At 32.4% G+C, this 23082-nt stretch overlaps 2 protein-coding genes and 1 pseudogene across 2 annotated transcripts; 2 read left to right on the top strand and 1 right to left on the bottom strand.

Moving 5' to 3' along the window:
• Positions 1–116: 116 nt before the first annotated feature.
• On the top strand, positions 117–1528 carry LOC116146053 (transcription factor PRE5-like). The gene is made up of 2 exons (XM_031431470.1): positions 117–512; positions 1064–1528. Exons 1-2 carry the CDS (start codon positions 396–398, stop codon positions 1214–1216), a joined length of 270 nt encoding a protein of 89 aa, XP_031287330.1. The 5' UTR covers positions 117–395; the 3' UTR covers positions 1217–1528.
• A 6809-nt stretch (positions 1529–8337) lies between these two features.
• On the top strand, positions 8338–11743 carry LOC116146059 (annotated as a pseudogene).
• A 3365-nt stretch (positions 11744–15108) lies between these two features.
• LOC116146034 (uncharacterized protein At5g39865) lies at positions 15109–17354 on the bottom strand. The gene has a single exon (XM_031431440.1). The coding sequence runs from the start codon at positions 16695–16697 to the stop codon at positions 15294–15296; it is 1404 nt and encodes a 467-aa protein (XP_031287300.1). The 5' UTR covers positions 16698–17354; the 3' UTR covers positions 15109–15293.
• Between the last annotated feature and the right edge of the window lie 5728 nt (positions 17355–23082).

Here is a 23082-nt window from a genome sequence, read left to right as displayed (position 1 = left end):
TTTGGTATTGTACTCTTTCCCCTCTCTCTCTCTCTCTCTCTCTCTCTCTCTCTTCTCTATTTACTTTCTTTGGTGGTCCTTCCTCTCTTTATAACTCTCTTATCACTTTCTCCAAATTTTCATATCTCTTATACCTCAACTCTCTAGATAGCCTTTTCTCCTCTCTCTCCCACCTTCTTGTTCTTCCTAAACTAAACCTAGTCTTCTCCTTCTTTTTCTTCTTCTTCTGCTTCTTCTTTAAATTTTATAAAACTCCTTCCCTCTAGAGCTCCATTTCGTCAGCTAGTTTACACATATATATTATTATTATAGATAAATAAACCCTTTAAGCTCATACTTTGAAAAAATTAAAACACACTACAAAGTGTGTAAAGAACACCACCATCATCATCAACATGTCTAGCAGAAGGTCAAGGCAATCTGGTTCGAGGATCAGTGATGATCAGATCATTGAGCTTGTTTCGAAATTACGCCAACTTCTTCCTGAGATTCGTGATAGGCGCCCTGAAAAGGTACACTGCCTAGCTTTCTTTCACTATATATACATGTAATAAACTTGTATAAATTATTGTACATATAAATACGTATATATGAATACAAACAAGAAGAAGAAGAAGATGGAGACTACTGAGAAAACTATAATAATAAATAATAATAATAATAAAAATGTAACATGCTAGCATGGTTGCATGTATCACATGTATTATAATAGTATATTTCAGTTATAATATATATGAAAACACTGTAGAAATGTTTGAAAATTTTGACCAAAGAAAAATTATAGAGGAAGGAAGGTACCTGTTTGTATAAGTGTAAGTTCTGCTCAAGTTCCTTCATTGACTTGAATAGTATGGTAGTTGGACCCTGGAATGGAAGAGCCAAAAAAACGTTAACTCACGTTGTGTGCCTTAAATGTTATAGCTAAAACATTCAAGTCAAAAGTTTTCGCATAGCTTTAGCCTTATTTTATGGTATGTGTTTACATGATTTCACGTGCATGTTTACATTAAACACACAAGGGGCTTAATTTAATTTGACATGTTTAATTAATTTTTTTGTGCAGGTTTCGGCCTCCAAGGTTCTACAGGAAACCTGCAACTACATTAGAAGTTTGCACAGAGAAGTTGATGATCTAAGTGAGCGACTATCTCAGCTTTTGTCAACCATTGATGCTGATAGTGCTGAGGCTGCAATAATTAGGAGTTTAATTATGTAATGTTTTAATTAATTATATAATTTATATATAATTAATATCGTTTTCTCTAGTTTAATTTGTACTTGAAGCTGCTTACTACTAAGTTTTAAGTTTTGGTCACTAGATCAAACAAGGGACTACTACTACTACTACTACTATTACTACTACTACTACTTCTACTTTAGATTATAATGTATTGTCCTTTGCTTATAGGTAATGTAATTAAGTTGTATAATAAAAGGAGCTTGCACTAGCAAAGCCACTTATATATATATACATGAAATTAAGATTTTATTATAAAGGTGTTAGTTATAAATATTCTGAGATTTTGTCGGTAAGTTGGGATCAAGAGCCATAATGTCAGCGAAAAAAGGTTCTATTCATGATTGATTTATTAAGTGATTAATTTGAAGGAATAATATTAGGTATTTCTGTTACACAGATTTATTAAATTAGTTAAACGTTCTACCACATTTCTCCAACATTTGCTGTTTGATCATGAGCCTCTACAATTTTATCGTTTTTATTAGGTGGGTTGTTCAATTTATGTCTATAGTTCCTGTGAATGCCATGCAAGATAAGGCATATATTATAAACACCCATATATATATATATAGTCTGGTGAATGCCTTGAGCAACTAAAAATCTAGAATCAATTCAGACTGATTTAAAATATATAATTAATTAAACTCATGAATTAATTAGATGCATATTCGAATATCATGGTTGCTTGCATGGTGCAAGTGCAACGTACAGTTTAACATTTATGTCTGCACCTACTTACTTATAATTTGCTTTAGAAAAAACAATGTTCATAAAGAAACTCAAGAGGACAGTATGAAGAAGATACGCAAATTAAATGATCTTTTGAAGGAAAATAGAGAGATTTTAGAGGTTAATTAATGAGCAACAGTACTACCTATCTCTATCTCTACATATTTTAGCTCAGGCCACGAATTAATTGTTTCTTTGCTTTGTTTTGTGTTCTAGTAATTACCACTGTGCATGAGTCGATTAATTTGCTTTGTATTGTATGAGATTTATGAATATTTATTATGTACATATATATATATATTTATAAATGCAGAGAGATCGAAGATGACATTACAGGAGAGATATGAGAAAAGCAATGGTGGGTTACTGACAGACTATGAAAGGAGAGAGTAGGTAACATGATTTTCAATATACTACTTTTTCCGTATGAGGGTAAGACAATGCAATAAATCTTGAATTTAAACAATCATAACTAAACATTACTGCACAACCATTTCCTGCATGCATTATTTTCTAAGGGAGGGAAATTTGACTGAGACTTTGCATCAACCCTTTTTTATTTACGTATGGTGATGTGTTCATTAATTTCAAAACCTGCTATGCCATTAGCGATTGCTAGGGTCAAAGTTAAAAATTAGATTAAATAATCTTTTGTTTTGGCCATAAATCACGTAATAAATTAGAGTTACTGATAGGATAGATGGTTAATTTTGATTACTGCTTGAGAAAAAGAGTCCCGAAAAAGGTGTTGAATTAGACATGCATGCGACCTAAAAGCTCCCCAAAATTGAAGAAAGTGGTGTGTTAGTTGATACACAACTTGCGACCTTAAAGGCATTTCTTTAATCATTCTTATTAAGAACCCTAAAATTATTAGGGGACACAGATGTGTAACTTTATAATATTATATATTCAACTCAGTTGATTATTGTTAAGAAACGGTTGATTTGATTATCTATAAACAATGTTAAATATCTAAACTGTTTTCTTAGTTGTAATTTAACCCGACAAAGTGAAAATCAGAGATGGATTCTCAGGAAAAAAATTTCACTTTTAAAGACCAACTTTCGAGGGTTTTAAAATCATAACAGTTCACCTAACATTATGAAAATGGAACAAGATTTTATCCTAATCTAAACTTTTGATTATTTGAATAAATACATATAAGTATGTGATTGATAGGTAATGTTGGGATACTGTAGGTCGTTTTCCTATTTATTTCCTTGTAAAATTGTATATCTTTAGGAAAACTATTTAATAAAGAATACAATTGTAAATAAGAATAGAATTATGAAATTCTATTAGGAACTGAAATATTAATTTTATTAAAAATAGAATATCTCATATATTACCTATAAAATATAGGGGTGATAATCAATTCAAGATTATGAGAGAATGTGAAAACATAAAGTATTTGATGTTAGGTTATTAAACACCATAGGTAGAGTGTTTTAGAAATTGAGATTTTTTTTTTTTTGTTCTAGGTATTGGGTTGAGCATGGTTAGATATATGTATCAGGTTTATGGTATTATGTACTATTGTATCTCGTGTTCATGAAATTATATTGGTTTCTCATCTGTGGATAGAGATGAGATATGCCGAACTACGTAAATATCACATATCTTTGTTAGAGGTGGAAAAGTGACCCGCCCGGCCCGCGGCGGGTTACTTTGTTTGGCGGGTCGGGCCTAACCCGCCCGCCAGCAAAGGCAGGCCGGGTTTTGCCTGCCATTTTCTTCAAAATGGCTGGCCCAACCCGGCCCGCCAGCCCTAACTCGCCGGGTTAGGTGGCGGGCTGGGCCGGGTTAGCCCGATTTTCCTTTTTTTTTTTTTATTTATTTAACTTTTCAAATAAATAATTATAAATATAATTGTTTTTAATTAACTTTTCAAATATCAATAATTCAATTCAATTTTTTTGTTTGTTAACATTTCAAATATTAATTCAATTTCGATACAATAAAATTATAATATAAGAAAAATTATTCATTTATCAAAAAATAAAATAAGNTTTGCTGTTCGATCATGAGCCTCTACAATTTTATCGTTTTTATTAGGTGGGTTGTTCAATTTATGTCTATAGTTCCTGTGAATGCCATGCAAGATAAGGCATATATTATAAACAACCATATATATATATAGTCTGGTGAATGCCTTGAGCAACTAAAAATCTAGAATCAATTCAGACTGATTTAAAATATATAATTAATTAAACTCATGAATTAATTAGATGCATATTCGAATATCATGGTTGCTTGCATGGTGCAAGTGCAACGTACAGTTTAACATTTATGTCTGCACCTACTTACTTATAATTTGCTTTAGAAAAAACAATGTTCATAAAGAAACTCAAGAGGACAGTGTGAAGAAGATACGCAAATTAAATGATCTTTTGAAGGAAAATAGAGAGATTTTAGAGGTTAATTAATGAACAACAGTACTCCCTATTTCTATCTCTACATATTTTAGCTCAGGCCACGAATTAATTGTTTCTTTGCTTTGTTTTGTGTTCTAGTAATTACCACTGTGCATGAGTCGATTAATTTGCTTTGTATTGTATGAGATTTATGAATATTTATTATGTACATATATATATATATTTATAAATGCAGAGAGATCGAAGATGACATTACAGGAGAGATATGAGAAAAGCAATGGTGGGTTACTGACAGACTATGAAAGGAGAGAGTAGGTAACATGATTTTCAATATACTACTTTTTCCGTATGAGGGTAAGACAATGCAATAAATCTTGAATTTAAACAATCATAACTAAACATTACTGCACAACCATTTACTGCATGCATTATTTTCTAAGGGAGGGAAATTTGACTGAGACTTTGCATCAGCCCTTTTTTATTTATGTATGGTGATGTGTTCATTAATTTCAAAACCTGCTATGCCATTAGCGATTGCTAGGGTCAAAGTTAAAAATTAGATTAAATCATCTTTTGTTTTGGCCATAAATCACGTAATAAATTAGAGTTACTGATAGGATAGATGGTTAATTTTGATTACTGCTTGAGAAAAAGAGTCCCGAAAAAGGTGTTGAAAAAAGACATGCATGCGACCTAAAAGCTCCCCAAAATTGAAGAAAGTAGTGTGTTAGTTGATACACAACTTGCGACCTTAAAGGCATTTCTTTAATCATTCTTATTAAGAACCCTAAAATTATAAGGGGACACAGATGTGTAACTTTATAATATTATATATTCAATTCAGTTGATTATTGTTAAGAGATGGTTGATTTGATTATCGATAAACAATGTTAAATATCTAAACTGTTTTCTTAGTTGTAATTTAACCCGACAAAGTGAAAATCAGAGATGGATTCTCAGGAAAAAAATTGCACTTTTAAAGACCAACTTTCGAGGGTTTTAAAATCATGATAGTTCACTTAACATTATTAAAATGGAAAAAGATTTTATCCTAATCTATACTTTTGATTATTTGAATAAATAAATATAATTATGTGACTGATAGGTAATGTTGGGATATTGTGGGTCGTTTTCCTATTTGTTCCCATATAAAATTGTATGTTTTTAGGAAAACTATTTAATAAAGAATATAATTGTAAATAAGAATATAATTATGAGATTCTATTAGGAATTAAAATATTAATTCTATTAGAAATAAATATCTCATATACTACTTGTAAAATATAGGGGTGATAACCAATTCAAGACTATAAAAGAATGTGAAAACACAAAGTATTTGATATTAAGTTATTAAACACGATGTGTAGAGTGTTTTAGAAATTGTGATTATTTTTGTTCTAGGTACTGGGTTGAGCATGGTTAGATATATGTATTAGGTTTATGGTATTATGTACTCTTGTATTTCGTGTTCATAAAATTATATTGGTTTCTCATCTGTAGATAGAGGTGGGATATGTCAAACTACATAAATATTACGTTTCTTTGTGTAATGTAATTTTACTCTTATATTATTAATCTTGAACATATGTTTTTTGATGTACGATCTCTTAATAAGGGATAAATTTTCACTAATCTAATACAAACCAAAAACTCGGAACATTTTGTGGAAACGTTCAATCTTATTTAGTATTTATATGCATTTTAAGAGTAGGACTTGTACCTAATGAGAAACAATATAAAAAGGAAATTAAATGTACCACTTGGATCGAAATCCTCCTAAACACAAGACCAAGTATTCTGAGAATGAACATTGTATATATGTAAATGAAGAAATTTTTTAAAAGTAGAGCAAAAGAATTGACTGAAAAAGGGAAAAGAAGAAGGAAAGTGTATGGATATATTAAGCAATTAACAGGTGTGGCTAAGTTGAAGATGGATTTGGAAGTTTTTGGAATTGCAAATGAAAAATGTTATCAGAAACAAGTTGAGAGGTACGGAAACAAGTTGCCCTTCACTGGTGGACAGGAACAAAGAAAAATCCCTATCGTTGTTGTTTTAAATGTTTTCAAGTAAATGAAAACAGAAACAAAAATTCAATTTCATATAATTTTAAATGTAATGTACGGTATGTGTATCATGAATAGTCCTTCTCATCATCCCCACTCAATAAGGAAATCAGAGAAAAATAAACAGAAAAAATCAATGCATGAATGTTAGAAATTGCATGTGTCTTATATTGCTAATTTGGTAGACTGTTACGGTATGTGTATATATATATGTATACACACACACGGTTGGACTTCCTTTTTTTTTTTGAGCTAGCCTGAACGTGAGGGAGGGTGTTAGGGAGTTCTAACCAAATATTCTTTATTATCATATACTTTGAAGATTAGCAATTTATAACTTTAAGGAAACAAATGGGATTTCTAGGGCTTAATTATTGAATTAAAACGAATGGTTAGTACTAACATAATAATGTTTAAATTCCAAAGGGCTGTTCTGATAATAAAAAAGATTTGTTCCCTTCATAGACTTCCTAGATTCATTTGTGACTTATCTTGGAACATTAAACTTGTAGGGTGTTCAATGTGTCATAGGGATTAGTCGAGATGCATATACGTTGACCCGAGCATCCTGATCATAGAAAAAAAAAGAAAAAACAATGTTTATATAATTCAAAGATTTTACTTTCAAAACAAGCTAGTAATGATGTTACTTAGTGACTTAATTTTGTAATTAACTTGCGATTATCTCTCTCACTCAAAAAGATTCCAAACTTAACACTAATTAGAATTTAGTAAGAAGATTTTCAAGACTTCTAGCTAAAGATTCTCTACTAAATAGTTGATTGTCGCTATTAGACTCAAAGGGATAAGCTTCTTCACATAGTGTTCGTCAAGTCTTTTGAATGAAAATATTTCTCTATAAAATTTTAATTCAAAGGAAAATTTGCTTCCACAATGGGACTTTCGAGAGATTTCCTTTTTTTTTTAAATTTTATCGCTAAAATTATGGTCAATATTTATTACCCTTTTGTTTTTGCAAAAATTACAATCAAACCCGCCCTTTTCTTTTTCCGTTACCATCATTTAACCTACCAAACTGTTTTTACCGCTAAAAACAGGTGCAATTGGCTCAGCCGCCAACTATTGTTGAACAAACCCACGACCCGGGGCTATTAAAGTAAATTCAACACAAAAAGTTACACCAATCCTACGCTCTATCATAGGATATTTCACATCACGCTCTATCATAGGATATTCCATATCACGCTCTCTCCATCAAATACATGTGAAGTTAGACAGTTAAATACTTTTGATTCATGCGGTTTGGCCCAATAATTTTTAGGTCCAATAAAATTTGATAATAATACTTGAGTCCTTCTCAGATAGCAATTTGCCAATTTTATTAAAGCTTTTTGTAAAGTCTATAAGCACCTCTAATCTTGTTTTATGTGAATGAGATAAAAATTTCCAGAATTATTAAAAGAATAAATAATTGACCACTAATGATTCTGTTAAAAATTTAGAACAATTATGTTAATTATAAGAAAATAAAAATTAATAGAAAAAGAGTATTTTAGACTTTTACAAAAAAAAATTAACAAGGATATAAATATTACTATCATATCCAACTAGGTCAGAAGAATAGGGCCAAACATCATGGAGCAAAATGTATTTTAACCATTTGGTTTGTGGCTAGATGATAAGACTGTGGGTTATCCAGAAGTCTTGTGTTCGAATCATACACCTATCACATTTTTAATTTACGTAGTCTAATAAAGTATTCAATGGATTCCAGGAATTAGTTGAGGACCACCGGGAAGCTGGTAACTCGTTTAGTCCACGCTCTTAAATTGCGCGTAAGGTTAGGTAATTTTAATAGTTAATACAGAACAGTTAAAACATAAGGGTACCGATGGTTACCAGAATCTTGTCTCCATTTTAGCTTTATCTCTAACCTCTGAATCAGAAAACGGAGCAGGTACGCTAGAAGCTTCAGTTGTTACTGTTTCTTGTGTTTTAAATCTTTCATTTTAATGAAAAAATAATTCTAATTTTCATGTTCTGGGTACCTTCAAATCTTAGAAATTCGAGTTATTTACATGATTATATCGAAAAAGGGTAATTAAAGAGGCTTTTTAGCTTTGACATGGCCAAATCCAAATGGCCTTTTGCAGCTTCCATTGTTTGACTTGCAATCTGTCTTGAAGTACAAGCTAAGATTTGCTTTCAAGGATTTCTAAGCAATTCATTATGATGCCCCCATCGCTGACCTTTAATATCTTTTTGTTAATTTCCCTCTTCAAAATGAAACAGATCATGCCTGTTATGTTCAATTTCAGCAACCCTTTAATAGCATGTTCACATAAAAGATTACTTTAAGTTTATGATGGTTTGTTTAATCATTAAGCCAACAGTGCATAATTGTGAAGCTTAATTTCTCATCCAAACTAACAGTTGCAACTTTGAGTTGAAGCTTTCTAGATGAAAACATGATCAATTGTAGGACCACTAAAGAGATTTTATGAAGCTTAAGATATATCATTGAAGACTGCACCATTGTGATAATGTCCATTATCTCGTCCTGACACTTTCTTTATCTCAAAACCATTACCAATTCCTCACACATTGGCCTTTTCTGTGGCGTGGTTTTGAAATCATGTAGGAAACTAACTTTGTCAACACAGGCTGCTGAAATTTCTTTGGTGTCGAAATTTCTTCAACTAGGTATTCTTAATCCAGTTTAGCTGCCTAGCCCTTTGTGAAATTTCAAAACAAAATGGATCCTGGTGGATTCATTGCGAAGTTGTAGGCTTGTCTCCTAAAGCAACGGAGAAGGATGTTCACGATTTCTTTTCATACTGTGGTGCACTTGAGCATGTTGAAATCATCAGGTAGTAATGATTTACCTAGTTTTTTTTTCGGTTGCTGTGTGTGAGTTTACTTTTCAAATTGGTTGTGATCATAAGGGTTTGGTCATGATCATGTTGTATCAATGTGTATTGTCCATTCAAAACTCAAGAAAGAAAGTTTTAGTCAATGTTTGATTTGGAAAATGTCAAAAGCTTAGTGTTTTTCTGACTGTGACTGACTTTACTGCTGGATATGTAACATTTTCACTCTTAGTTTCTACATTTTAACAAAGTAGAATTTGAGTGTGTGTGTTTCTCTTTAAAACATGTTAATAAACAATATAAACTTTGTAATTTTTTTCAATCTAATGTTAAGTAAACAGGCTGTTGATCATAGAGGCTAAAATGTTTAAGTATTGAAATGAATTGCATTAAACTGGATTCTAAATTCTCTTATGTTAGGCTGTTTTTCTGATACCACATCAGTGCTTCGCGTGTTGTTTTCTAATATGTTATCGGAGTTAAATGTTTCTAATAATTCTGTTATGAGGATTGAAGAATCACATGTTCTGATCAGAGGAGTAAATTTCTTTGTTAAAAACAGAAATGGTGAAGACGCTTGTACTGCATATGTGACATTTAAAGATGCTTACGCTTTGGAAACTGCCGTTTTGCTCAGTGTAAGTCACCATTCACACTTTTGTTAAGGGTGATAATTAATACTTGCTCCAGAAATTGAAACACATTTGCACCAAGTTTTCATCACCTGCATGTAAAATTCCCAGTGAGACAGCAATTACATTTACATGCAAACTGATAGCAAGCTTTAAATGACTCTTGTATGAGAATTAAAAAAGATAATCTTCATCCCTATAATCTTTAAACTTGCTATGGTCTCTGGAGATAGATTTGAAGATATCAAAACATAAAAACCTGGGGCTATTTGATTGAATTTCCAATGCTTTTATGGAAAATTTCATTGTTCAAACATTCGAAAATTGCATTTCACTCATTTTGAAGAAATTTTCCAGATGTTAATTACTTCCTAAAGGAAATTGGTATTGTCACTAAAATTGTTAAACTTATTTGTCCCAAAAGCCAGTGTTAGTCTCATTGTTTATGTTTCATGTTTCTGCTTTCTGCAAGTGATGGAATGACTCACCATAGAGTTCAGCAGTCAAATGTGTTTCCCTATCTCCATATTCTACTTTGCACTTTATATGCATAAATATATTTATCGTTTCATTTGTTTCTTGAAGCGCTAGTGAATGTTAGCTCTTAAATGCCAAGCTTCCAGCCTGATTAATGTTTTCTTTAGCTTTGAATTTGCTAATTCTGTCCCATTTTTTCATATTTCAGGGAGCTACAATTGTAGATCAACCCATATGCATAATACGCTGGGGGACAAATGAAGATGAATCTCACACTTGGGGCAGTCCATGGAACTTTGAAGAGAATTCTGGCTCAACGGTATCAGTCCATTAACCAATAAGCTGACACTAATTATTAATAGATCTTCTTGATTTTGAGCAATTTACATTTGTGTTTGAAGAATTTAACAGGAAGTCAAAGAAATCTGTTCTGTAATCTCTTACTTTTAAATTCACAATTTGCTCATATACAATGATTTACTAACTTGAAAGTAATTCTGGAGAAGTTCTCAGTATTATTCCGGTCAATGATTTTGCAACTTTTCTTGGATTATTAGTAGGGTTGCAGATCAGATTAGTCCTGTACTCCAGGTGCATTTTGTTCTCAATATTCCGTTTTCCCAATTTAGTTTACATTAACTATGTTTCTTTCCATTTAATTCTTACAATCACCTTTTCTGGTTGATTTGCTTCAATTGGTCCTCCAAGTTAGAAAACTTCAGAAGGATCATGTTGGTGATTATGAACATAGAACCCTGCAGAAGCAGTGAATAATTTTGATTGTCACTTGATTTTGTTGATTCTATTAGCTAACTTATGCATAACTTTAGCAGGTCACTCATATGGATCAATACGTTTCTACTCCGGGAGAAGCAATAACAGTTGCTCAGGAAGTTGTCAAAACAATTCTGGCTAAGGGATATGTTCTGAGCAAAGATGCACTAGTCAAGGCGAAAGCCATGGACGAGTCCTATGGACTTTCTGCTAAGGCTGCAGCCAAGGTTGTTGAACTTGGCAACAGAATTGGAATCAATGATAAGATTTCTGCTGGTGTCAAAGCTGTAAAATCTGTTGATGAGCAGTATCATGTTGCAGAAATCACCAAAACAGCTGCGTCAGTTACTGGAAATGCAGCTGTATCTGCCGCGACTTTTACTGGGAGAACAGCTAAGGCAGCTGGTACTGCAGTAGTCAATAGCAGCTACTTTGCCACGGGTGCTCTTTGGGTTTCTGGAGTCTTAGAACGCGCAGCTAAAGCTGCAGCTGATTTAGCTACTCATGATACTAAATAAGTAGAAAAATTTTAGTTGAAATAAACAACTTTTTGCAATGTTTTTAGCCCATCTGATTGATCGCGAATAAAAATTCAATTAAACTGTCTTATGTTGAATGCCTGCCTACTTCAAAGGCTGTTTCATTATGGTTTGCAAGACCTTTAATACATCTCAAGGTCTTAGTAACCTATGATCATAACATAAGATCCTATAAAATATCTCAGAGGGAACGAAAAGTATGATTGGCGGGGACCTGATCTTAAGATGATAAGGATAACGAAGAGGCTAGTGCCTTCCCAAATCTTTGTAATAGGTACATTGTCTGAACTTGCATGTGTTATATGAGATCATCAATTAAAATTTTATTGATTAAGGTCCAGAGACCCTTAATGGCTTGACATAAGTCCTTTTCAGTTCATTTGGCTCCGGCAGATGTGCCATTGCATGATACAATCACTGATTTTTATTGCTTTTTCGAATCAATTTACGCTGGAATGCTGGTCAGTCTTTTGTTTCTATCAGTTCAACTGGAATGTGAACATGGACCACAGTCTAATTCTCCATGACCAGTGATGCAAAATGACCATTTCTAACTGGTCCTGCATTGAGGCTAAGTAGCCTGTGAGACAATTGACAGGTCTGACAAGGCGAGCGCACTAAATAAAAGGCGAAGACAATTGACTCCTGGAATTTTCTGGAAAGCAAAACATGCAATTCAATTTCAACATCGGTTTACTTTCTAGTAGTTTTTGTGACCATTGTCATATGTTTACACTATAAAGCAATGGCTAAAGAGGTTGTTGCTTTCATATTTAATTAGTCAGCTGAAAATTTTTACTCATTCAATTAAGTTACTCGTCAACTAACCCTAATTTTCTTAATAAATTTGCCTTTTCTTGCCTGCCATTAATGTTCAATTCAACAACCAGTGCCCCATCTGACCTTTTAAGAAGTTACAAATCTCCATTAAAATCTTTGCATAAGCCTCAGATTTTGACACTTGGAAAATTAAAAATGATAAAGAATAATCCATTACCTTCAAGCTCCATTTTCTAATGTTTGAGTGAACAAAACCAGACAAAAAAAATAATCCCAGAAACAATATTCGAAGAAAAAGCATAACCTAAGCTGTCATGTTGCTTTACCACTTGTGAGGTATCCAAATTCCTGAAATTTTCTTGCCTATATTAAGTGGATCATGCATATCTGAAAGCATAATCCAGCATCATGGGCTCACATTTTTTTTTCCTTCCTGAAATTGCTTTACAATGAGACAAGCAGAAACCATATTAAGAATTGATCCTAATCCATTTAACAAGTGGTGACTGGATTAAGATGGTAGCCTGGTACCAAAAGTTATGCAACATCTAGCTGTTGCCATTTCCCTCAAAATAATGAAAACTGTTTGTACAACATTTATGGCACATGTACCTGAAATAAAGACTTTTGTTCACTTCTTAAATTTGCTTTTCCAAAATGCAAACTAATTGAGTGTCATCCACCCTAGTCAAGTGAAAATGACTTTGATTAGACGGGCAAGTGTCATTTAGCCTGTTGTGATTTTCTGGGTTAAGGGCCCTTGTAAATTTAAATGGATTGACAGAATTTGAGATGGGAAATTAGTAGGTATTGAAGAGATATCAGAGAAATGTGTCTACTTCTTTGGCACATTTTAGTTTGTGGTTATTTTTGTGTCCTTTGGTGGGTGGCTTGGTACCTTTTAGATATTAGCTAGGCTTGACTATGAAATTCTTTTTAGTGCCTAATGTAACGAATCTTATATCGTAAGCGTATTGGAGAAGTCTTAGACTTATAAATGGGTTGAGTCCTTCCACCTAATAGGTTAGCCTTTTGGGTGTGAAACTCCCAACCTATGACAAGTGGTATTAGAGCAGACCCGGTTCATCTTTCGATTTCTCGCTAAACACCCACGCAGGCGCGTCCACATGTGATTATGGGTCCACATGAGAATGAGGTGGACGAGTAGGCAAGGGGACCCCATCTATGACAAAGACATCATAGGATTGGGTAGGGAAAAATATAACGAATCCCAGATCGAAAGCATATTGGGGAAGTCCTGGGCTTATAAATGGGCTGAGTCCCTCTACTTAATAGGTTAGTCTTTTGGGTGTGAAACTCCCAGCCCGTGACACTAAAAGCTATTGATTATACAACCCTTTTTTCTAAACTTTACAAAAGTGTTTTGGAAAAACTGTTTTACACAACATAAATGAGAAAGTTTTCTTTACTTTTAACTTAAAAACGTATGACAATTTAATACTAACTTTAAGTTAATGTGACCTCAATTTAACAAGCAAAAATCTTATCTTAATCCTAATGTCGCAGTTTCTTGGTCTTGAAGTGAGGCAACCATTAAATAACCTTGCCGTCTATTAATAGCTAAGTCTATATAATTAATGCCCTGTTAGTTTTTTGTGTTGCTTTCAAAAGAAATGGTCTTTTTTGTTGAAACTTCCGAGAAGCTTTGAGGTTAACCACTGCCTGGATTATTTGTTTTTGTTTAGTGCTTCAGTCCAAAGAATTAGCAAGTTTGACCTTGTCATCCCTCTAGAAAAACATTCTTGTTTACACAGAGCATATCATCTATACGTTTGTCTAATAATATATAATAGAATATATACTCTCTCCAATAAGTACTCAAATAACGTAGTACGTCTTTATTATTAAAATTTTTTCCTTCTGACTTAAGGGCACCAGCAACAACCCAGTTAGCCATGGCTGACCCATCTGCAGATTTCACCTAACTTGCTTGGCAGATTAGTTATTTGTCACTTGTTTTATGAGGATGAATAAAAATTTATTTATATTAAGAAGAACTGCTCGAGGAATTAGTCTATTAAAAACATAGATTAGTCGGTCTCGCACCGCTACCAAAATGATTGAGCTTAACCACTTTCCTGTACTATTTTAATCACCTAAACCATTTCAATACTTTTTAATTGAATCCCCCTTCTTTTAGGCAATTAACAATTGATTTTGAAAAAGTCTATATGAAATTTGATACTTTGTGCCCCCTTGCAAGAAGGAGCCTTCTTCACCTCCCCCCTAAACTGCAAAAGAAAGCAACCTCACAGAATATATGAAAGTTTGTAGGGTCATTTTTATGCAGATTAGGAGATACGGATCTTCACAGACATGTCTATTTCGAACTCGTTACATTTTTGGTGGGGGTAGAAAGTCACCTTGTACCAAATTTGTTATATGTAGTTTTACCAGAATACAGCAATTAGTTTTAGTCTTTTGTAACCTTAAACATGGTGTTTTGAGTTTTTGGGAGAAGAATGGCAGCAGGATAAAAAGTTCTGAACAAGTATGAATGTGATTTCCAGTAATAATGATAAAAGAAATGGGCAACTTTTGCAGCTTCTTGTATGGTCTAAATTTCTTCAAGGAAAGTGAAAAGTGTACAAGCTTCTTGTTTTTTGTTCTGAATATATGATTTAAAGTATACAGCCATCAATACACATGACTAGAACACATTATTCACCTGTTTTCTCTATTGCAGGCTGTGTTTTATATGAATCTCTCCTTCTTCAAACATATCAAAAACCCCTCACTGTACAACAAACGACTCAAAATGAAGAATCACAAGACCAAAAATTCGAAAAAAAAAAAAAAAAACTTGTGCTTAATTATGAGTTTTAACTAATAGCAACACATGGGACACCTTGTTAGTCCATTTTCATTACAATCAGGACAACGTTGGAACCCAAATTCACTTTCTTCATCTTCCCATGGTTCTTGATCATCATCTTCTTCTTCTTCTTCTTCTTCTTCTTCCTTTTCATAGTATATTTTACAACTCCCTGAACATGTTTCACAAGGCACAAATCTTACATCCCCACAAGCATCACAAGTTACTCCATTAACTCCACCAAATCCATCCACTTTTTCACACCCTTCAAGCATCTTCTCCAGTTGCCCTTCTTCGTGCAATCGCCTTATCTCTTCAGCTCCTCCAATGTACTTTTTCCCCAGAAATACTCTTGGCAAGCTGCCTCCTGTAATCCCATTTCCTAAAAGCTCTTTTAGCTCCTCCTTAAAGCCTGAATGCATTGAAACATCTCTCTCATCAACACGAATGCCTAAGCTTTTTAATACAACCCTCACATGGCAACAATCCTCATATGTCTTCCGAACTCCTCTCAGGCTTGTGAAGTACACCACAACTTTTTGTTTTCCAAATTTTTTATCTGAAACTACCACATTTCCTGCCTTCTTGCCTTCCAAGGAATCTAATAACAACTCATTGCCGGCCACGGCCGGTTGCTGCTTTTCATTTTCATTTTCATTTTCATTTTCATTCTCCAATTGCTGCCTGAGATGAAACGGGTGCTCTGGAGATAGCTCGTGGAAAGATTTCTTGAACGTTTGAATAACTTCAGGATCTAATACTGAAACCAAATTGGAATTTTTATCATCATCCCCATCTGCCATTTGGTACCACAAAGTCTTTAGTGAGACCGTGGCATTACTTTCAGAGAGTTTAGACTTTGGAACAGGATGATCATCAAGAGGTACCACAGCATTGGAATTCAAATTCTTGACAACATCAAAAGAAAAACTCCGAATGTGATTAGGTGATCTCATTAATGGACTAACATCTTCAAGTCCCTCCATCAACTCCCAAGTATTGATAGTCTCAGGCTCTCCAGGAGGAGTTCTGGTAGGAGTTTTAGGCACAACTTTTGGGATCTTCTCTTCAATCATGCTGGACCAAACCTTTGCCTCAACCAACCCCATTGAAAAATCCTTGGTGCTTTTGCTCTTATCATCATTCGCACCACCACCACGACCACCAACATCAGGATGATCACCACCGTTGATTTCAACATTATGATTGTTGTTGTTGACATTGTTTTGATTGTTCTTGTTGAAGTCCAGCTTCAAAGAGCCCAAAGTGGTGGACGTGAGCGCCACCACATGGTAGCTATCACCTTTGCCTTGTGGCGGATGATGCACGTGCATTGAATGGCTTCTCGGCACCGGCACGTACGGACTCTGGCAGTGCCGGCACCTCTTGTTTTGCTTGGAACTCGCACAACCCATTACAGAAAAAAGGAAGGTTGCAATTAAAGATGATAAATAAAAAAACAAAAGAAATTTGAAGAAAATGGTCCAAAAAAATCAAATAAATACAGGATTTTTATATGGGAACTTGAACCATTTCGTGGATAGATTAACAGAACATTCTTGAATGAATGAGCTGGATTGCAGTTTGTGATAAAAGATTCAACAAATAATAACAAAAACAATTAAAATTAAGAAACCATTCAACTCAGGCTTGGAAACTTCGTTTTCTGGGTGGATCTTAAAAGCTATCTTTATTTCTCAAAACGTACAAACAATAATGTGAGCTCTGAATCCAAGGCAGAAGCATTAAAACTGAGAGCAACCCAGTTGCCAGAAATGGCCCTTTTAATAACAAGAACAAAACTTTGAGAGAAAGATCTTGAAACAACCGTGAAATGATTTTCAGAAAAAAAAGAAAAAGAAATATGAAACAGGGGAGAGACAGAAGATATCTGTGAATACGGAAGAAGAAGAAGAATTGTTTCCAAAGTCAAAGATGGAGAAGAAAGACCAAATTTATAAAGGACTGAGTGATCCCACCATGATCTTCATCATCATGAACAGAGGTTTGTTTCTCCCTCTAAGATTTTTGTTAGAGAGAGAAACAGCAGCAGGTTTCAAGTTTTTCCAAGCTCAAACTCAGAGCCAGCTCCTTTGATGGCAATATTTCATAGTTATATTGAAGCGCGTCGGTGCCTTTTCTTTTAATAATAAATAAAAAATTTAATTTCTAAAAATAAATCCTGAAAATTAAAATAAAGATTGTAAAATCGTTAAAAAAAAAAGGGAAAAAAATGGAAAATTTTATTTTCGAAATAGAAGGAAGAAAGACTTGTTTAAATGGATAATTAAATGCGGGAATTATTGCTTGAATGGCTCCTTTAATGAAAGTCAATTTTTATTTAATTTATTCATTTATTTTTAGCTTAATAAAAATGGTGATAGACTAATTAATGATAGTGGTCTCCGCTATTGTCTCGCCTGGCCGTGTGGAGCCGGCATTTTGTTGGCCTTCTCTTTCCTCATTGGCTCGTGTTTTATGTGTTCTTCTAAGGCGCGTGGTGATAGCTATTTTACAAATTTATTTTTTATTGATTTATATAATAATAATAATTAAAAAAAAGAAAAATAATAATTATGAAAAACTTCAAATAATGCTTAATGTGATACATTATATATGGAATTCGAGACTAAGAGGAATGTATAAACCAAATTTTTCATAGATTTGATCACGGTTTACTGTTATAATTTCTTTCGAAATAAAGAAAAAGAAGAATAAAAAAAAAAGACGGTGATTTCCATTGTTTTAATTTTTTTTTTTCAGTTTTTTAATTGAATTTTGAGGATACGATCTAAGAAGACTCATATATTACAAAAAAAAAAAAAAAAAAAAGTGAATAAATAGAGGCATCAAATTAAATAAATGGGTAACTTAATTTGTGATATGTTGGTAAAGATTATATGGGATTCATTATGAAAATTAACAATAAATTTAAGGAATTATTATTTTTAATTTCATTTATTTAGTAATTTTGGGCAGCATTAAAACCCAAAACGTAGAAAAAAGTTTAATTTTGTTTAAGGGATAATTAAATTGTATTTAATGGAAGTCCCATAGGAGAAAGGTGATATAATTAATTAATTAATACAACAATCAAATTTAGACTCTCTCTCTCTCTTTGCTCGTGTGTACTCAAAGAAGAGTTGTCTTCAAGTTACGTTATTTCACCAAGAATTTTTTTATCTCAATTATAAATCATTGTCTATATTATAAAAAATAACCCAATAATTATATCTATATATTAATATATAGCATAATTCCATTATTTAATGTACACATAAAATAAGATTTTATCCATTTTATTAAAATAATCTAAAAGAATAAATCATAGGATTGATTTGATCATGTTGAATTTGGGATAAAGATTTAAATAACTCTAGTTCATCATAATTCATAAATGGAAAATGCAAGAAAAAAAAACCAAGAAATTTCTCAAATATGATGCAAAATAAACCTTGCTCTATGTTGATCAGAGATTTTTTTTTTTTTTTTTTTTTATATTCAAGGATGCTCGAATCAATTTACGCGTATCTCAATTAATTTTTTGAAGTCTTAAAGTTAACGCTCAAGTAAATTCACAATAGCTATCATTTATTAATGGTTATAGGGATTTGAATTCAAGACCTTTTAAATAATATATTCAAGAGTCACAGATGAACCTCAGACTTTTTTTTATAAAAAATATGAATCGAAATTTGAAGAAGGGGAAGGAAAAAAAGTTCTCGACCTGCAAAATAGAGAAGAATTTATTCAAATACATCGACCCAACTTTTAAAATATGAAATAAATTATACTTTTTTGATAAAATTTATTTGATTATACAAATAATATGAGACATTAAAAACTATATATATTGTCTTTAAACATGTTTAATATATTTTCTTATGAGCAAATTCAATTAAAGTTACCAAGTTGTAATTTTACAGCAAGAAAATTTGGTGAAGCAATTAATCTATTTATCGGGATTGGGTTGAGCTAATTATTATCACATGTGCAAGTAAAAAAATATAATAATAATAGAATTGAAGGCATAAAAATCCACGTGATGGCACGTGGAATTTTCGATCTTTATAGTGTAGAACCTTACTTCATTAATAATGGCTCAACTGTAAAGCCAGGTACGGCAACCCAATATCACCCTCATAAAGCCGTAGAGCATAATAAGATTAATTCTTTAATTAATTCCATGTATGTGTTTAACCCATCCATCATTAATTTCTATGAATCATGAACCCTAACTTTAGTGAAAAGTAAAATCATTTATCATAATTGGGTTTGCAATCATGGTGTTTGCTACCATTGTTATTATTGAATTCAAGTTGAAAGAGTATACTTCACAATCAAATTAATGTTTAATTTAAAAATCATATCTATTTTAATCTTTTACTAGTAGTATATATTAATGGTAGCGTATGTTTTCCGACGCAAAAAGCTACGTAGGAATAGGTTGTTTACTTCGACGTCGTAGCTGCACTAGAATTAAGAAATCATATTATGACATATATAATAAGTTAGAACATTATAAAACCAAGAATATAGATTACTAATGCAATCTTGACATCTGTTTGTCTATGAACATCGACATTGTGGTAGCATTATGTTAGTGCTTTGTATCATTTTGTTGATGTATCTGTTGGATATGGTTTATACTTTTTTTAGTTTTGACGGATTATCAATTTACGTCGACTCAATCGAGAGAGATCGGCTAAGCCCAAATGAGGTTAGGTTTTCTATTATATGCATTCTGTAATAGTGAGAAACCAAGAGTGAACTATCGTCATTTACAATGTATTTGTTGCAGGTTTCTAATACTCAATAAAAAATCTCTATTAGAATGGTGGACATAATTCCTATATTGTAATGAAGCAGGGTAAATCATGTGTTCTCTTTACTTTTCTGTTTTCTTTGCCGTGTGTTTTTCATTGTGGATTCAACAACATCTGGCCATGTTAAAGATATTTGTATACTGTTTTTCAACTGGGTAGGAAAACATTGTATTTCAGTTGCTTAATATAAGCATGGTGTATTGGTGTATAATTTATATAACGAAAATGATAGAGCCACCGAAGGTTGCACATCGAATTTGTGCACCAAATGACGTGACAAAATCTTGATCGTTGATTCATTATAACTGATAATAAATTAACGGTCAAGATTTTGCCACGTTATTTAGTGCACAAATTCGGTGCACAACCTTAAGTGGCTGTATCTTTATATAAACGCCTTCGGTTGAAATGGGTTGAATTGTTTAACATCAATAAGGTGTTTTTATTTCATTAATATTATTCATAAGATGATTATGGACATGATCTTGATTAATAAACTTGGATTAATATGATCTTAATCTACTCCAATTTAATATCATTATATGCTCCTTATTACATGCACGCAGTGAATAATATTGCATGCGGCTTCATGCAACGTGCTTGTCACTTCCATTTAACCCATTAATTATGTGCATAAAAAAAACCTTATAATATAATATATAGAATCAAATAATTTATTATTCATTAATTAAGAGTATCTGACCCTTTATTTAGGGTTTAAGTCATTGAAATGCGTGAGTTAGTGGTTTCTTGGATGGAATGTTTGTTCTTCATGGCTTCCACTAACTAAGTATATATATAATATTTTCAGATAATTTGCTTCCTTCAAAAGTGCTTTTTGGGGAAGTTGTTTTTTTTTTTTATGTTGGGATCCAACATTTCGGCTCTCATATATTATATCCGACGGTCCAAGTGCTCTAGTCTATCTGATTTTTGAGATGATGATAATGAATTTATTAAGCAACTTGACATACCTGCTCACAAACCCAGAAACCAAAAGCACTTCTCAATTAATAAATTTTCATATATATATAAAAGCACTTTTGGAAAAAGCCGTTTGAGCTTCTTCTTATATTTTCCTCGTTTATCATAGATGATTTTTGTGGTGCTTTTTGAGACATGATAAAGATTTACAATGATATAGAAAATGTTCTTAAACTTTTTTTTTTCTTTTTTAATTACTAAAGTGTTCGAGTTAGTTTATATATACCTCGATTAATTCATGACGGAGTTATCCCGCAGCAAATCGCCGCCATAACCTCTTCTTAAACTTTAATTAAAAGTAAAATTGATATTGAAGATTTAAGTAACGTTTAGTCCTCAATCATTGAAGGGAAAAAAGAGGGTCACATTATCAGTTAATTATATTAGGTAGATAATTGGAATAAAAGGCAAGATAGTTCAGGCAGAAACAATCTTAATCTATTAATTTAATTAACTAATAATTAAGTCCAATTAAGGAAAATGTGAAGTAGATTAGAGAGAAATTAAAGATTTGTCTTGTGAAAAGATAATTAATCTTAACATTAATGATCTTCAATTTATCTCTCAAATTATTATATTTTAGGACCTAATGACTGATTATAAGTGTAACAATAAGTTATAACTTTTTATTTTTAATTTTTTAACTAAAGTGTTTGGATTGGCTTATGTGCACCTCGAGTAATCATCGGAGAGATTAGCGCAACAACCCACCATCACGATCTTCTATTTAAATCGTGTATGCTCAGATGAAAAATCGAACTTGAGACCGTATGCTTATCTACATTATCCTCAATTCACCATAACTATTTGGACTACCCACGGATGGAATAAGTTAAAACTTACTAATATATCAAATTTTCAATTTTATTTTATTTTTAATATATCTAAATATGAATATATTAACCTGATTAATTTGCAATGTAATGTCGAAACTTAAGCATCAAATATGAATAAATTTCATGTGTCCATGAACCCAAATCATTATACATTGATAAAGTTTTAAAGCTAGCTCTAATTTCAATGCCATAGTACAATGAATTTATTATTTTTCAAGGTTCAGTATATTGTATACATTCAGTAATTCCTTAAATTCTCTCCCATATTCTTTTTCTTTATTTTTTTCCAAATAAGAGACAGGAAAGAAAAATGAAAAAAAAAAAAAAAATTCAAAATGAAAGGTTTCCATTGTCTAATGGATAGGATAGAGAAACCATCGGTCGAACTGTCGAATCGGAATAATTGGATTCTATCATATTCATATAGTTTTATATCGATTAAGTTCACGAGTTGGAGATAAGTTGACTCGAACAGTTGACATCTGCCACAAGGTAAACTACCGCCTCTCAAGCCCCCACTGATTTTACCATAGAGACCAACGATAAATTGGCTATCAAAAACGTAGAAGAGGTAGATCTATTTGCTCGAGCCTATGAATATGAAGAACTTTTTTCGTAAAATCCTGGAGCTGAAGAATGAACACAAACTTCCCAAATGGGCTGGTCAAGTTATGGTGTGGATATCCGATGGGCCACAAATTTCCTTGCAGATTTGAACGCAAACCCATTTCGGTAAGTGGGCTCAAAAACCCAACTTTTTTTCTGGATTTCTATGAAGCCCATTTCTATAATGTTAGGCCAGATTTCTGGCAAATATTGAACTCCGAGATGGGTTTATTTGTTGTTATGTGTTTTGTTTTGGACTGGATTTTATACACCAAAATGGCAAGGATGAGAGAGCCCACAGCCCGATATTTTATTCTCTTTAGGAGTACTCACAATTCATGGATTCACACATTTGTATTCCATTAACCCATTATATTATTCATATATTGAATCAGTAATATTATCTTTAATTTCTTTAATATAAGTTTTGATGAAACCTTTCAGAGTTGTTTCTTGGATACTTCTTCTTTTTTCCTTCTTCAAAATCTTATAATTTAATACTAGATAGTGGATTTGTTAGTTCTTGGATACTTCTTATTTTTTTCTTC

The sequence above is a fragment of the Pistacia vera genome, unplaced genomic scaffold (genome assembly GCF_008641045.1).
Source record: "Pistacia vera cultivar Batoury unplaced genomic scaffold, PisVer_v2 Contig470, whole genome shotgun sequence".
Taxonomy (NCBI): Eukaryota; Viridiplantae; Streptophyta; class Magnoliopsida; order Sapindales; family Anacardiaceae; genus Pistacia; species Pistacia vera.
Note: the sequence above shows the minus strand (reverse complement) of the source record. Positions and strands in the feature narration are given on the sequence as shown.

Excerpts from the sequence above, each read along its gene's own strand:
- LOC116146053 (XM_031431470.1), top strand. The coding sequence starts at position 396 with ATGTCTAGCAGAAGGTCAAGGCAATCTGGTTCGAGGATCAGTGATGAT. Across the intron at positions 513-1,063 it reads GTGATAGGCGCCCTGAAAAG|GTTTCGGCCTCCAAGGTTCT; the intron begins GTACACTGCCTA and ends TTTTTTGTGCAG.
- LOC116146034 (XM_031431440.1), bottom strand. The coding sequence starts at position 16,697 with ATGGGTTGTGCGAGTTCCAAGCAAAACAAGAGGTGCCGGCACTGCCAG.